The 15149-nt window shown below is 33.6% G+C and overlaps 1 protein-coding gene across 1 annotated transcript; it reads right to left on the reverse strand.

The window, feature by feature from the left end:
- Window positions 1-9096: 9096 nt before the first annotated feature.
- On the reverse strand, window positions 9097-9561 carry LOC132042653 (secreted RxLR effector protein 161-like). The gene has a single exon (XM_059433185.1). The coding sequence runs from the start codon at window positions 9559-9561 to the stop codon at window positions 9097-9099; it is 465 nt and encodes a 154-aa protein (XP_059289168.1).
- Window positions 9562-15149: the final 5588 nt, after the last annotated feature.

Genomic DNA, 15149 nt, shown 5'->3' on the forward strand with positions numbered 1-15149 from the left:
ACATGTTTTGTATGTATTATTGTAATAATTTTGTAGTCTTATGATGTAATATTAATTTCATGAATAATAATATAAAAAGTTCAACACAAGGTTTAGTTTTATATTCTTTTAAAATCTTCATATCATCTTTTTTTTTTCTTCTTCTGTTGTATTCGTCAAATTAGATTTGCAAAATAAGGTATAAGATAAAAACAAAAATGAGAGAATTATAACTTTTAAATTACTAAATAAAAGTTGAGAAAATATGACTTTTAAATTTTTTATAAACAAACGGTCAACACATAATTTAAATTTGTATGTGTGTAATTAATTCTTTTATGTTTTATAGTATAAACTTAATTTCAAGAATACAAATTATAACCAATAACAAATAAGTAAGGGAAAAAAAAAATTTGGCTATTCGTTTAGAAGACTTGCATTATTCAAAGCAAACTACATAATCATCATCTCTAAAAATGATAAGAAAGAAATAGTATTAATCTGCGGGTCGCTCTATTTAGACTATTTAAAAAAAAAAAAAAAAAAAAAAAATCTCAATCGAGCCTCTCTATATATATATATATATACCCACACACACGCACATTCCTCCAGAAAATTCTACAGATCCAAATAGTACTCTTTTTTTTTTTAATAATATATATTCAGATTTTATCAGAAATTAATAACATGTGTATTATACTTTCAATTAGGATGCATATATATATATATATATATATATATATATATATATATATATATATATATATATATATATATATATATATATATATATATATATTTTATAAATCCATCAAGATAACAAATATTCCCCCCAAAGAATGATATCATCAAAAGGAAGCCAATCACATATATCTTTCCACTCGAATTGTAATCAAAATATTCAACTACATAGTGCATCTTTAAGATACATACATATAACTTTTATGTTAAAATGTAGTAAAACTTTCATAAACTTAAAAAAATTATACATATCCAAGAGTACAAACACACATAATTTTATGAGAATAAATTAATACAATATATAATACCTATAAATTTTTTTATCTTTGTGGGTGTCACACTTTTTGAAATAGTCCCTGCAATAGCATTCTCAAATTAGACGTACAAATAAGTTATGTGTCCGGGTATTGCTCTCAAAAGAAATACTACATTCAACATTAAAAAGGCCAAAATATGACTAATTTAAGCTTTCAAGAAAATCAAACACTTGATCACATTAGCACACTCTCATAAAAGAAAAACAGAAAACGCATACACCTTTATATGACAGACAAAGTATGCATCACATATTACAAATTTAAATTATAAAAAAAAAAAAAAAAAAGAGAAATTTGCAGCAGTAAGAATATAGAAAATATGAACCTCGGTGGACTATCCCTTTAAGTGCCAAGAAAATACACATGTTGTAGAATTTCATAATGCACAGTTAAATGGATTATAGGAGGCTTAGATTACTGTCTTTTTAGCTCCTACCATTGATACATGATTAATACTACACATTAAATAAAATTAATTTAATGGAGGGGAGAAGAACCATAACATCTAGAGAATTTAGTAGACTTTAAGGCTGCTTATTTATTTTAAATTTAAGACAAAGTGTAATAGGATGGAGGCTAAGAAAAAAAATGACAAAATTTATAGAGAATACAACGTGTAAGGTGCAACATTTATTATGATTAAGAAATTATAAAGAGAGTTAAAAGAGTGATTTTTGGATTTTTTAACATAGCATATAAATAGAAAAAATGAGAGAAAAATCTAAAAAAAAAGGAGAAAAAAGATAAATATGAATGGTGGTCATAGAGAGGTGCCACATCACTTTGTCTATACCTAGCTTTATATTATATATAGATATAGATTTCAAACGTCCTAAGAAGCATCAATTAAAGAAAACATGGTACATCCATTTAATTTATGAACAAAAGACCACTCTATAGTTGGTCCCAGTAGGACAAGTAATGGTACTAGTTGAATCATCTTTAGGATAACTGAAAGAAGTTGAACACCTATCATTAAAGAACTTAGAAAAGGTAGTCGGACCACAATTACCAGTTGTGCAACAATATTGGTCAATCTTGAAAACGGTACAAGGATTGTTACATCCTCTAGTGTCCTTAATTCATTAGGACACTATCCTATGATGTCTGCAGTACAACTAATCTGTCACGCCCCGAACCATGGCCTGGGCGTAACACGGCACTCGGTGCCTGACTGCATGTGACCGAGCGAACCACATAGCTTGCTGAATCATCATATGACATACATGAGCAGAAATATAACGTGAAGTGCATGATGAGATTTTATAAAATATAGTAAGTCATAATATTAAACATAAGTACTTGGTTAAGTCATGAATGCGGACGATATCATAAATGAGCCAAACCGGCTAACCAACTATGGAAGTCTAACATGACACTTGTCTTGTCTATGAAACCTTTGACATGAGTCTGAAACACGTAACATGCTTGCTGGGACAAGGCTCCCAGCATACCTTTAAATGCAAAACTAAATAAAGAAAGACAATGTATAAACGCTGAATGAGATGGGGCTCACTAATAAGCCTGGTACGTGCAGATCCTAATGAGAAGAGGCGTCGTCCTCAGAATCAAGAATCGCATCGTGAAATGCGGCCCCGGCAATAAAAAGAAAAAGCACATTAATGTACCGGTATGTAAAGCAACCGAAAGAAATAGTATGGGACATGGAATAACATGATAAGAACTAAATCTGAAAACCTGGACATGAACATGATCATGCGCATAGGTACATACATATATATATATATATATATATATATATATATATATATATATATATATATATATATATGTAATATGAGTAAAACATGGTAAGTAGGGAGAGCATTTCATAAACCGACAACATGATATCACCACGTGGATACATGGAGTACGGTACCTCGCCGGACAAAGAGAGCCCCCATACCTTGCCGGGATATAAGGTGGTAACGTGCCCGATGGATCCATTCGGTGTAAAATTAAGGAATCGTCCTAACTGGGCGGAGCGATCCTTGTCCTACGGTGGCTACGTAGTTTTAGGCTATCTGAGCCTTCTCGGTAACTTGTGCGACTCCCAAAAACATGAACATGATATAATTGGCTAAGAAGCCCATGATTTTCGTAAATTAACTTGTACTTGACTTGTAATCATGATTTCACGAAATAACTTGTAAATATGGTTTCATAAAATAGCTTGTATTTAGCATGTAGGTATCTTGTATCATGGCATGAAAGTAATTATATAATATAGTTGCATGAAAACTTGTAGACATGTAGGATATTCATGAAATAATCATTTTTAGCTAAAACCATGCATGCAAGAACCCATGGAATACAAGATATGGGTTTTCATGGATTACGGACTGATTCTCAATAATCATATGGAGTTATTAAGAACACAGTGATAGAATAATAGCAATTCATACATAATATAATCATGGACATGGACCTAGGGTTGTCATGAGCATGGTATAGAAACCCTAGTTTTCCTAAAGATTCATACTTTATGGATTAAGAGGTGTGGGGAAGAACAATGATGTTCCCACACGTAGATAGTAACCATACATACCTGGTAATGCTCCAAACTTGAATTAAAGACTTGAACTTTGAAGAAGATTTCCAAACTCTTGAATCTTGAACCTTGAGATGGGTTTTCTTGAAAACCCTAGGTTAGGAATGACGATTTCGTGTTTAGATTACAAGGATATGTATTATAATTGACTTGGAATAATTAGAGTAGGCTTACCTTAGTGTTCTTGATGATGGAAGAGGGTAGGAGGTCGTTCTAGGGCTTGAAGGAATGAAAAATAATGATTTGGACTGATATGGACGAATATATACTATTCTGGAAAATTAAATTTTACGCCCAGCAAAATACTGACCGTATTTTGAAAGACGGGCCGTATTTCAAAATATGGTCCGTATTCGTGTGGATTTACCTTGTGACTCTTGATGAAATGGCCATAACTCTTTGCATAGATGCCCGTTTGACCCCCATAATATACCGTTGGAAAGGTATTTCAAAGCTCTACAACTTTTATCAAGGAAGATTTCCCAAATTCCAAATATGTTTTGAAATATGGGCTGTATTTTGAAATACGGTTCGTATTTAACAATGTAACCTCCAAATGCCAAATTCCAGAATGCTCAGAAATCTTTGGTACCAGTTTACGACTTGAAATATGGCCCGTATACTGAAATACGGTCCTTTGTTCATGGGCGTAAACCACCATCTTACAACTGAAGAGGAAATTCCAATTCCCACATTCTTTATTTGGTTTTCTAAGTCTAGGATCATGGTCAAAGCTTAGGTTAAAGGTACGTGGTCTTATATAATCCTAACTGAGCAATTGTCAGTGGATGTAGGGCTACATTCCAATTGCAAATTGAAACCATTGACAAGAGATATGTCCAAGTAATCAGTGTTGTTGAATTGATTTAAGGCGTATTCGGCTAAAGTGTTTGGGGGTTCACCATAATCTTGACACTCAAGGTGTCCTTTGCAATCCCCTGTTTGACATTGACTTGTTGGAAAAAATAATCTTAGTCAAATTCAGTTGTGTGCTTAATTGATTACACACAATTATGTAAAACCTAAGAATGCAAGAATAAAATAATGGAAATTCAGTCAAGTGTATAGAAGAAGTGAGAAAGAGAGTTTATTGTCAACAAATTCAATGGGTGTACAAACCCCACCTAAAATAACAAGTTTACCCTTCATTATGAATTGGTACATAACAAATTACTACTATATAGAAATGTGAAGAGGAGGACGACCAAGGGTAGAGCAGTCATTTAGCTCATTTAGTGCAGGGATAGAATAATAATTACACATAACTGATTTTAGCAAATCCGTAATAGTTCCCTTTGGGTCTCCTTTTCCATGAGATCACTTCCAAATTAATAATTGCTAAGGCTTAAGAGGCAGAGGAATGGGCAAGTACTCGGCCACCTTCCTCAAAGCTTTTCTTCTCCCTTATGCTCAAACTGGGTATATTCCTGTATGTACTATCAAATTATATGTTAAAGTAGGTTGTAACATACTTGATGGGTCTTCATGCTTCTATAAATTAGTTGTATTTTTTTGTTTGTATCGAGCATTATTGAAGTATGCATATGTGAGTTTCTTGTTAAAAGATTTCTGACGTTCACCAGGTGGAGCTGCAGTAAGTTGTTTAACTTTATTAACCTACAGGGTTCTTTGTCGCTTAGCTTATCACATTAGAATGTAAAGAGTCAATGTTCTTATGTTGGCTATAATTCAACCTACAATCTTCTTAACAACAAGGTGGTCATTGAGCTAGCATGGTCTCATAATATTCAAGCTGCGTTATTATTGAACCTATCATTAGTAATTACACTTTGGATGATATAAAAGGTATGAGAATTTTTATGAAAATCAAATGTGTTTTAATTGAGTTATTGCTTCTCTTTTTTTCGTCTAATTATCAAATTTATCCTACCCACCCATGTTGTTTTTATGCAGTTTTCTTCTCATTGTATTGAAAAATATTTTTTTTTATACAAATCAATAAGAACAGCCATCTATAAATTGTCTTCTCAAACAATTACTTTCGAAGGTTTTGATTTTGTTCATTGTATGATGTTCAAAGCCTTCAGTACCATTTAATATTTTGCTATGTGAGTTCGGACACACTATTTATGGAAACTTTGAGGACATAACATATGTAGATACTTATCATTTTCATCTCCTGCCTAACATTTGAATGGCTCCTTGGCTATTCTTCACAAATTAATTATACGAAGGGAAAATTGAAATAGAGTACTATGTGTGTAGTTTGTATTTGCTGCAGTACTATCTTGGTTTTGTTTCATAGTTGTATTTGCTGCAGTACTATCTTGGTTTTGTTTCATAGTACAATTTTAACTTATCAATCAAAAAAAGTACTATGTGTGTAGTTCAAGTTCTATCATACGACAGGATTGGAAGTTACTTGCTTTTCTTTCACGTGAAGCTTATAATTAATTTTGCAGTATTATGTATTGATTCCTATGGCATGTTCACGATTGAATTTTGCAGTATCAGATATTTGAGAATATCTTTGATACATCCGAGGTATGCGATGAAGCACTTAAGTATCTCAAGAAAGGAGAATATGGTAGAAGTTCATCCCAGTAGAGCGCCTGGTATGATGAGCTTTCACAGGTTCTAACAAGCTTTGAAAGTTCAGAGATTAGGATTTTCTTGTGGAAATTTGTGTCATATTGCCACTCAATTATCAAAAATTAATGTTGGTCCTTGTGTTATTTAGACACATTTAACCTTCATTTGAAATGTGTAATATTGATACTTCTGCTAGTGAATCTTCAAAAATTTGATGAATTATTGATTATTAACTATGTAAAATTAATTATGCATTATACTAAATTTGTATTGTCACTCTACAATTAAAAGTATTATACGTTTAATAATAATCTATTAATAACATATTAACTATTAAGTTCTACGTAAAGATACCGAAAATGCAAGTGCTAATTAATTCAAAGTTAAATCGCCTTGAATTACAATTTATAAAGATCAGAATTAGAGTTTACCAATAATTAAGGGATTAAATGTGTGACTATCCCTTTTCTTATTGTTGTTATTGTGACCACAAAGTACACTTCTCATTTTTCTTCTATTACATATACCTGTTTGAGTAGCTAATTTTTGCTCGTACTTCTCTTGGAAAATCTTGCTTCTAGACCTGTTTAATTAACCATGCATTATGCTAAATTTATATTGTTCTTCATAATTAAAAGTATAATAGGTCTTATAATAATCTGAATATATATTTACTATGTAAGTGGGCCGAAAATGCACATTCTAAGTATTTTAAGGTTAAATATTACAACAGCCAAAATTACAGTTTACTAATAACTAAGGAATCAAAGGTATGCTTATTCAAACAGATAACTTTCAAAACCAATAACCGATAAGTCAAATCAATAACTTTCAAAACTGAACTGAATCAATCTTATATGCAGCCCTACTGCCATGTACATAAGTATACTACCAATATATTGGTCATAAATTATCCCTTCGAGGGACATCCGTTATAAAAAGTATTGGTTACATGAAAATATGCCACATGCTTTGTATTTTCAATGAATGTTTCCATAATACTTGAAGTTCTCATTGAATGCTTTTCACAATTTTTTGAATTTTCAGTTCAATAAATAGCAACAATGATGTAAACTAAGCTTACACAGAAATTTCAAACGTCCTAAGAAGCAGGAATTAGACAAAATATGTTACATCCATTTAATTTATGGACAAAAGACCACTCTATACTTGGTTCCACTAGGACAAGTAAAGGTACTAGTTGAATCTTCTTTAGGATAAAGTTGAACATCAATCCTTAAAGAACTTCAAAAACGTAGTCGGACCACAAATACTAGGTGTCCTTAATTCATTAGGACACTGTCCTATGATGTCTGCAGTGCAGCTAATCCTAGCAGAGCATTTATCAGTTGATGCAGGGTAAATTCCATTGGCAAATAAGGGAGATATGTAGATCTTGTGATCGTAAACTAAAAATATGTCGAACGTATCAAATGTCCTTGAATCTTATGATCTTAAACATGACATGTAAGATGTTAGAATTTAAGAGTTGTTATATATAGAAAGTGAAATTACATTTTAGGGATTTTTACACTCTATACCAATTAGGGCAAAATAATTACCTGGTTTAGCTTATGTTTATTTTTTTTTACACGCTATAGCCACAGTTTTAGCAGGTGAGATGAGAAGAGTGCCATCGCCGTTGCCGGTTTGGTTTGTTAGCATCGCTTCGGGTCGAGCGACGTGGTGTTTTTTTGACCAAAATTTGTGTTCGCCGATTAGGTTGTAACTACGGAGAAACTCCGATGAGCCAAGTTTCCATCTGCAGCTACAATGGAAACTAGATCTTCACCCACAACCCATATCCATTTCCATCCACTTCAACACAATATTCAACCTTAATAATCCCTTCCCTTGCACAAGAAATCAATGTAGAAATACAATCAAAGCTGCCTGTGTAAGATTAGCTTAATTCACCCAGGATCTTGAACACAATAATCTTACATGGAGATAATACAGAAAACATACCTGATGCGGAAGACATTATCATGAACGCGGAAGCGTTGTTTGTAGAAATTGGTTTCTACCTCCTTGCCCTAACCTTATGTTACCACAGCCGTCAATGATGGAAAAGTATATAGAAGAAGTGGTAACCCCAATGGGTGGAGGGAGGACCAATCGGTTGATTTATAGGGTTGAGACTTAATGCGTCCACGTCCGTCAGTAACCGATCTAACATACGAGATTTATTCTTCATTAAATATTATTATGGGCTTTACATTAATTGGGCCACACATAAGAATAATAAAAATTCTTACATTCTCCCACTTGGCCCAATTACCACATAACACTAATATTTAACAACATAAAAATTAGTTGCGCATAAAATAAATCTCTTAGATAACGTTCATCATACATACCATAATATGACAAACCACTAATGCGAGTTATGGCGGTTATACATAATTTTATGCTACATACTCCCTTTCATATACTAAAACATTAGTAACTTATCATACTAGGTTCATAATCTATAAAACATTTAACATTATGGTCTACAATAATGTCTCATGGAGACTTATCCTGTAATAACTCAAAACAATAATGTGTACACCATTATGAGAAACAGGAAATTCATTAAAGTATATCAAAAACACATAATTGAGCTCAGAGTGTCAAACATCTTAAAGAAAAACATTAATCATAAGTACAACCAAGAACCATTCTATGTACATGTTCTTTAAATATCTTTGGTTGTAAACCTTTCGTTAATGGATCTGCAATCATGCGATCAGTTCTAATATGCTCAAGTGACACCCTTCGTTTCTGAACTTCATCCTTGACGGTAAAGTACTTTAATTCCATATGTTTGGCACCTTTGGAGTACTTATCGTTCTTGCGAAGAATATTCTTTGCACAGTATTATCCTGATAAATTTTCAGCGGCTTGGTAATGGTGTCGACAACCCCAAGTCCCGAAATAAAGTTCCGCGGCCATAATGCATGAATTGTGGCTTCAAAACATGCCACAAATTACATCCATTGTGGATGTAGCAATGACGGATTGCTTAGCACTCTTCCACGATATTGCTCCTTCAGCTAATAAGAACAAGTAACCAAAAGTGTACTTTCTAGTGTCAACACATCCGCCATGATCTGAATCCGAATATCCAATAACGTCCATACTGTTGGATCTCCTATACGTGAGCATGTAATCCTTCGTTCCTTTCAAGTACCTCAAAACTTTCTTTGCAGCTTTCCAATGATCAATTCCTGGATTACTCTGATATCTTCCCAGCATTCCGACCGCAAAACTAATATCCGGTCTTGTGCAAGTTTGAGCATACATCAAACTTCCAACAATAGAAGAGTAAGGAATTGGCTCCATTTCTTTTCGTTCTACATCATTCTTTGGACACTGCATGAGATTAAATTTGTCCCCTTTTTGAATTGGAACAACTCTTGCTGAATAATTGTTCATGTTAAATCTCTCAAGAACTCTTTTGATATAGCCTTTCTAAGACAGTCCCAATAGTCCTTGTGATCTATCACTGAATATTTCTATCCCTATCATATAGGATGCCTCACCCATATCTTTCATTTCAAAATTCTTAGAGAGAAAATCTTTCATCTCACGTAATATGCCCAAATCATTAGCAGCAAGCAAAATAGCGTCAACATATAGGACTAACAATATGAACTTGCTCCCACTGACCTTTTGGTATATACACCGATCAACGGTGTTTTCCTTAAATTCAAAAGATGTTATGGTATCATTGAACTTTATATACCATTGTCGTGAGGCTTGTTTGAGTCCATTTATTGACTTCTTTAGTGTACACACTATTTGACCTTTTCCTTTAATTTCGAAACCCTCTAGTTGGTCCATATAAACTTCCTCCTCGAGGTCTCTATTAAGAAAGGCAGTTTTCATATCCATTTGGTGTAACTCTAAATCATAATGAGCCACCAAAGCCATAATAATTTTTAACGAGTCTTTCTTTGAGACCGGTGAAAAGGTCTCTTTATAATCAATGCCTCCTTTCTGAGTATAACCCTTGGCAACAAGTCTGGCTTTATATCGTTCAATGTTGTCATTTAAATCACGCTTGGTCTTGAAGGCCCATCTACACCCGATTCTTTTAGAATTTTCTGGCAATTCAACGAGATCCCAGACTTTGTTGTATTCCATTGATTTTAACTCTTCTTTCATGGCATCAATCCATTTTTCAGACTCAGTACTTTCTATGGCTTACGAAAATGAAACCGGATCTTTATTAAGTCCAATGTCAAAATTTGACTCTTGTAAATAAACCACATAATTGTCTGGAATAGCCGATTTTCTTTCTCTTTGATATTTTATCAATGGCACGATTTGTGATTCATTTGCGTCAGATACTTGTGAGTTAGTTCCTTCCTGGAGTGTTTCATTCAAATGTTATTCAGTATTGTCAAAGTGTTCTTCGACAACAGGAACAATATTTGTTATTGGTGTGGAAGTAGGCACATTCATGGGCAATGGAACATTAACCCTTACCTCATTTATTTTCACATTTTGACATTCGACACTCCCACTAACTTCACCATTTTCAGTGAATCTTGCATTGCCGGTTTAACAATTCTTGAGCTATGGTTTGGACAAAGAAAAACTATACCACTTTAGATTTCTTGGGTAACCAATAAAGTAACCACTTACTGTTCGAGAATCTAATTTCTTTTCGTGTGGATTATAAATTCTAGCCTCCGCTGAGCAGCCCCAAACATACAGGTGTCTTAAATTAGGTTTCATTCTAGTCCACAGTTCAAAAGGAGTCTTTGAAACTGCCTTACTAAGAATCCTGTTTAATAAATACACAACGGTACTAAGAGCAGACATCTACAAAGTTTTGGGTAATGAGGAATTACTTATCATACTCCTAACCATATCCATAAGTGTCCGATTACGCCTTTCTGCAACCTCATTTTGTTGAGGTGTTCCTGGCATAGTAAATTGTGCACATATGCCATGTTCCTCGAGGAACTGCAAATGGACCTTTGGACATTGTCCCGATTTGCTATATTTTCCATAAAATTCACCACCTCTATCCGACCCTAGTGATTTTCACTTTTACTATCTAATTGCCTTTCAACCTCGTTGATGTACACTTTGAGGGCGTCCGTTGTTTTGAGATTTTTCTTTCGGCAAGTAGATATATCCATAACGTGAAAAACCATCGATAAAAGTAATAAAATATTTTCTCCGTAAAGATGGAACATCAAAAGGTCCGCAAATATCGGTGTGTATAATTTCAAGAGAAGGTGGGTGCTTCTAGCGGCACCTTTCTTACTATGCTTTGGTTGCTTTCCCTTAATGCAATCCAAACATATATCAAGATCAAGAAATCTAAATTCGGGAGAATCTCATTCTTTACTAATCTTTCTAACCTTTCTTTGGATACATGACCCAAACACCTGTGCCATGAGTAAGCAACTTTCCAGTTGAACTACGTTTAATTCCTACATTTGATGTATAGCAAGAAGGGATTCAGAAAAAACATTATCGAGTTTCAATTTATATAAACCATCAATAAGAACACCAGAACCATAAAAAACAACATTCTTATATAAATTGAAACATCCATGTCCAAACTTAAAATCAAATTGAGAAACATCAAGTCTTGAAAGAGAAATCAAATTCCGAGAAACTGAAGGAACATAAAGAGTCTGTAATAGATCAAGGTGATGTCCAGTCTCCAAGATCAAACGATAAGTCCCTATGCCTTTAATTAGAGCCTTCATACGATTTCCTTGAACAAGAAATCCTTATTTGGATTTGTAGTTTGGATCGTAAAAATCCCGCAATATGGTGGATATGAGTAGTTGCTTAATCAAGCCACCAAGTATAATTAGGAACTTCTATTAAATTTGATTTGAAACATACAAAAGCACTAAAAGTACCTTTCTTTTCGAACCAAGCTTTATATCTCGATGATATGATTTTGCATACTACACAACCCATCAAATTTCATGGCCGTGAGTTCAGCCATTAGTGTACCAGCGAGAGACTTATCAGTAGAACGAAAACATTCTTCCACAAACTTCAGGTATTCCCTGGCACTTTCTGTTTGTGGAATAGTACTCTTAATGTTGTTGGCAATAGTTATTCGCATAAACATAAGGCTCAATCTGTTAGAGCGTTCCCATGCTTTATGGAAAGACTTCTCATCTCTCCTTTGCTTGTATCGGTAATAGCGATTGGGTTTTCAAAGAGAGACAAGTCAAGATCCATCACAAAAGTGGAGGCCCGGACTTGTTCATATATTCGGAAAGTTCAATCTGTTGAACACGAATGATTGAAGCAAGCGAATGAAGAGGAATAACTGCAAAATAGATATACATATGCTCACAAATTAGAAAATAATGTGGATTCAGTAAAACAATAAAAGTATATCGTAATTCTCCTTTGGGTGATACTACGTCATACTATCATAATTTAAATGTCATATTCAACTTTAACATGCAATTAAATATTTTCAATCAAACATATACGACATCTTTAGATATACAATACATATTTGATTAAATAATATTAATTTACCTCATTATGTTCACTACTCATAGAATAATTGATTCACCTTTGGGCAAATCCTTAAGTTCTAGCAATAGTGAAAGTCCATTTATCCATTTATTTTCAGTAATTGGCATTTCGTTAGTTTAATGGATAAATGAAAAAATTTATGTACGCATATTTTTCTTAAACATACTAGTTCGGCCACTTTGGTGACTAACAAACTATATTAACATAAATGCACACATAAAATAAATATCATAACTTTCTATGCACGTGAATATTTTCAACATTCTAGCTTGGCCACTTTGGTGACTAACAAACTATATGAATATTAGTACATGCATAATGTTAACATCAATATAATGTATGTGTAAATATTAGTCATTCTAGTTTGGTCACTTTGGTGACTAACAAACTATACAACTTTAGACACATACACTATCACTTAATGTAAAGAACACTTTTCATGATCGCACATATAAGAATTAAATCACATATGTGTAAGCTCAAAAATTATGCATTCCAGAATCTTTCATAATGAAAACATCACTTTAATGGTCTAAAAACAGTAAACATAACATTATAACCCATAATCATTACATCATGTGAAACTAAAGTGTAGTTTCAGAATATGTGCAAAGTAACTTTGTTGATAAAACTTTATAACTCAACTACTAGCTGAGCGTAAATATTTAAATTGATTAATTGGACAAAATCAGCTTCCATACAATCATAAGAAATCAAATTAAGATTATATAAGTACACCCAATAAATGTCACCGGACCTACTAACTGACACTATCTTGGATATAAAATACCCCAAAGGTATTCACGCCCAGAAACAAACATTAGTAAATTCCCATAAAATCTTTTATTACCCAATCATCAATTTAATATTAATTTACGGATCACTTAATAGCTTTAAGAAACCCTAAGAAAACTTGATGGGTCAGCCACCATATACAGTTTAATCAAAGTTCAGTCTTACGATTTTTTTGTTCCAGTAAGCACAAGTTCCAATATATCATAATATTGTCTCTCTTATACGAAGATTATTGGTTCAAATATCCAGGCTCTTGATACCACATGTAAGATTAACTTAATTCACACAGAATCTTGAACACAATAATCTTACATGGAGATAATACGGAAAACATACCTGATGCGGAAGACATTATAATGAAAGCGGAAGCGTTGTTTGTAGAAATTGGTTTCTACCTCCTTGCCCTAACCAGTGGCGGAGCCACACTATGCCGAGGGTGTTCATCCGAACCCCCTTGGCAGAAAAAAAACACTGTTTTTACAAGGTTAAAATTATTTTTATGTATATATAGTAGATGTTGAACCCCCTTAGGCTTCTTTGTATGTTTACTTTTTTATATTTTGAACCCCCTCGGCGGAAATTCTGGCTCCGCCATTGGCCCTAACCTTACGTTACCACAGCCGTCAATGATGGAAAAGTGTATAGAAGAAGTGGTAACCCTAATGGGTGGAGGGAGGACCAATTTATAGGGGTTGAGACTCAATCCGGTTCGTCCATCAAGTAACCGATCTAACGGTCGAGATTTATTCTTCATTAAATAATATTATGGGCTTTATATTAATTGGGCCACACATAAGAATAATAAAAATTCTTACAGCCTGTAGGTAAAATCACTCTTACAATTCAAGTGTGTTTCAAAATCATGGCTCGCTTTAATCTCTAGCCCAGAATTCGTAAAAATACATCTTCATTCATCAGCTAATGACAAAGAAAACAAGCACCACAGGGTTATTTTAAACTTAATATGCATTCTCAAGGACTGTTCTTTAAATTCCATATTTTACAACTCAATTACTGAGGCAACTGAAATATGTAATTATCCCATGCAAAACTTTAATATCAGGTGGTGTGATTCTGACAACGGATTATAGACCAAACAAGACTGATAAGAAATGGCCTCAATCAGGTGTTAATTTATGTAATTGGAACCCATCCATTAGGAAGTATAAGAAATTGCCTGAATCAGGAGTTAAATCGAGGCCAACTTGCTCTCGCTATTTTAGATATGGTTTTGGATATGATGAGTTACATGATGATTATATTGTTTACCCCGAAATCGGATAATCAATTGAATTTGTAAGCGGGTATAGGATATGTGCTTGGATCTTGGTATATATGAAACGGAGAGAATATGTATTCAAGAATGCTCTTAGTGAAAATGGCCTATGGCGGCGATTCGTTTGCAACAGTGATCGCGTATGGACAATATGGAATACTTGACGGATTAAATCACTCTATAAACTTCGAACAAAATTGTACTCTTGGCCGGTTAGAAATCAAGGAAAGATTGTATATATGTATATGATCTATTCTATTACAAGTGTTCTTGAAGTGAAGGAGCCCAACCCCACAAAAGGAGGATGCTCCTATTTTGCTGCCCCCAGGGCTTTGTACAAGTGAACTAATAAAAAATAACAAGGACAAAACCCCAACGAGGTGGGATTAGACCCCCGGGGCCGTCCGAACACGAGGGGGGC

This window comes from Lycium ferocissimum, unplaced genomic scaffold, assembly GCF_029784015.1.
Source record: "Lycium ferocissimum isolate CSIRO_LF1 unplaced genomic scaffold, AGI_CSIRO_Lferr_CH_V1 ctg1686, whole genome shotgun sequence".
Taxonomy (NCBI): Eukaryota; Viridiplantae; Streptophyta; class Magnoliopsida; order Solanales; family Solanaceae; genus Lycium; species Lycium ferocissimum.

Bases quoted from the DNA above. Each gene is read 5' to 3' on its own strand.
- LOC132042653 (XM_059433185.1), bottom strand. From the start codon at position 9,561: ATGAACAATTATTCAGCAAGAGTTGTTCCAATTCAAAAAGGGGACAAA.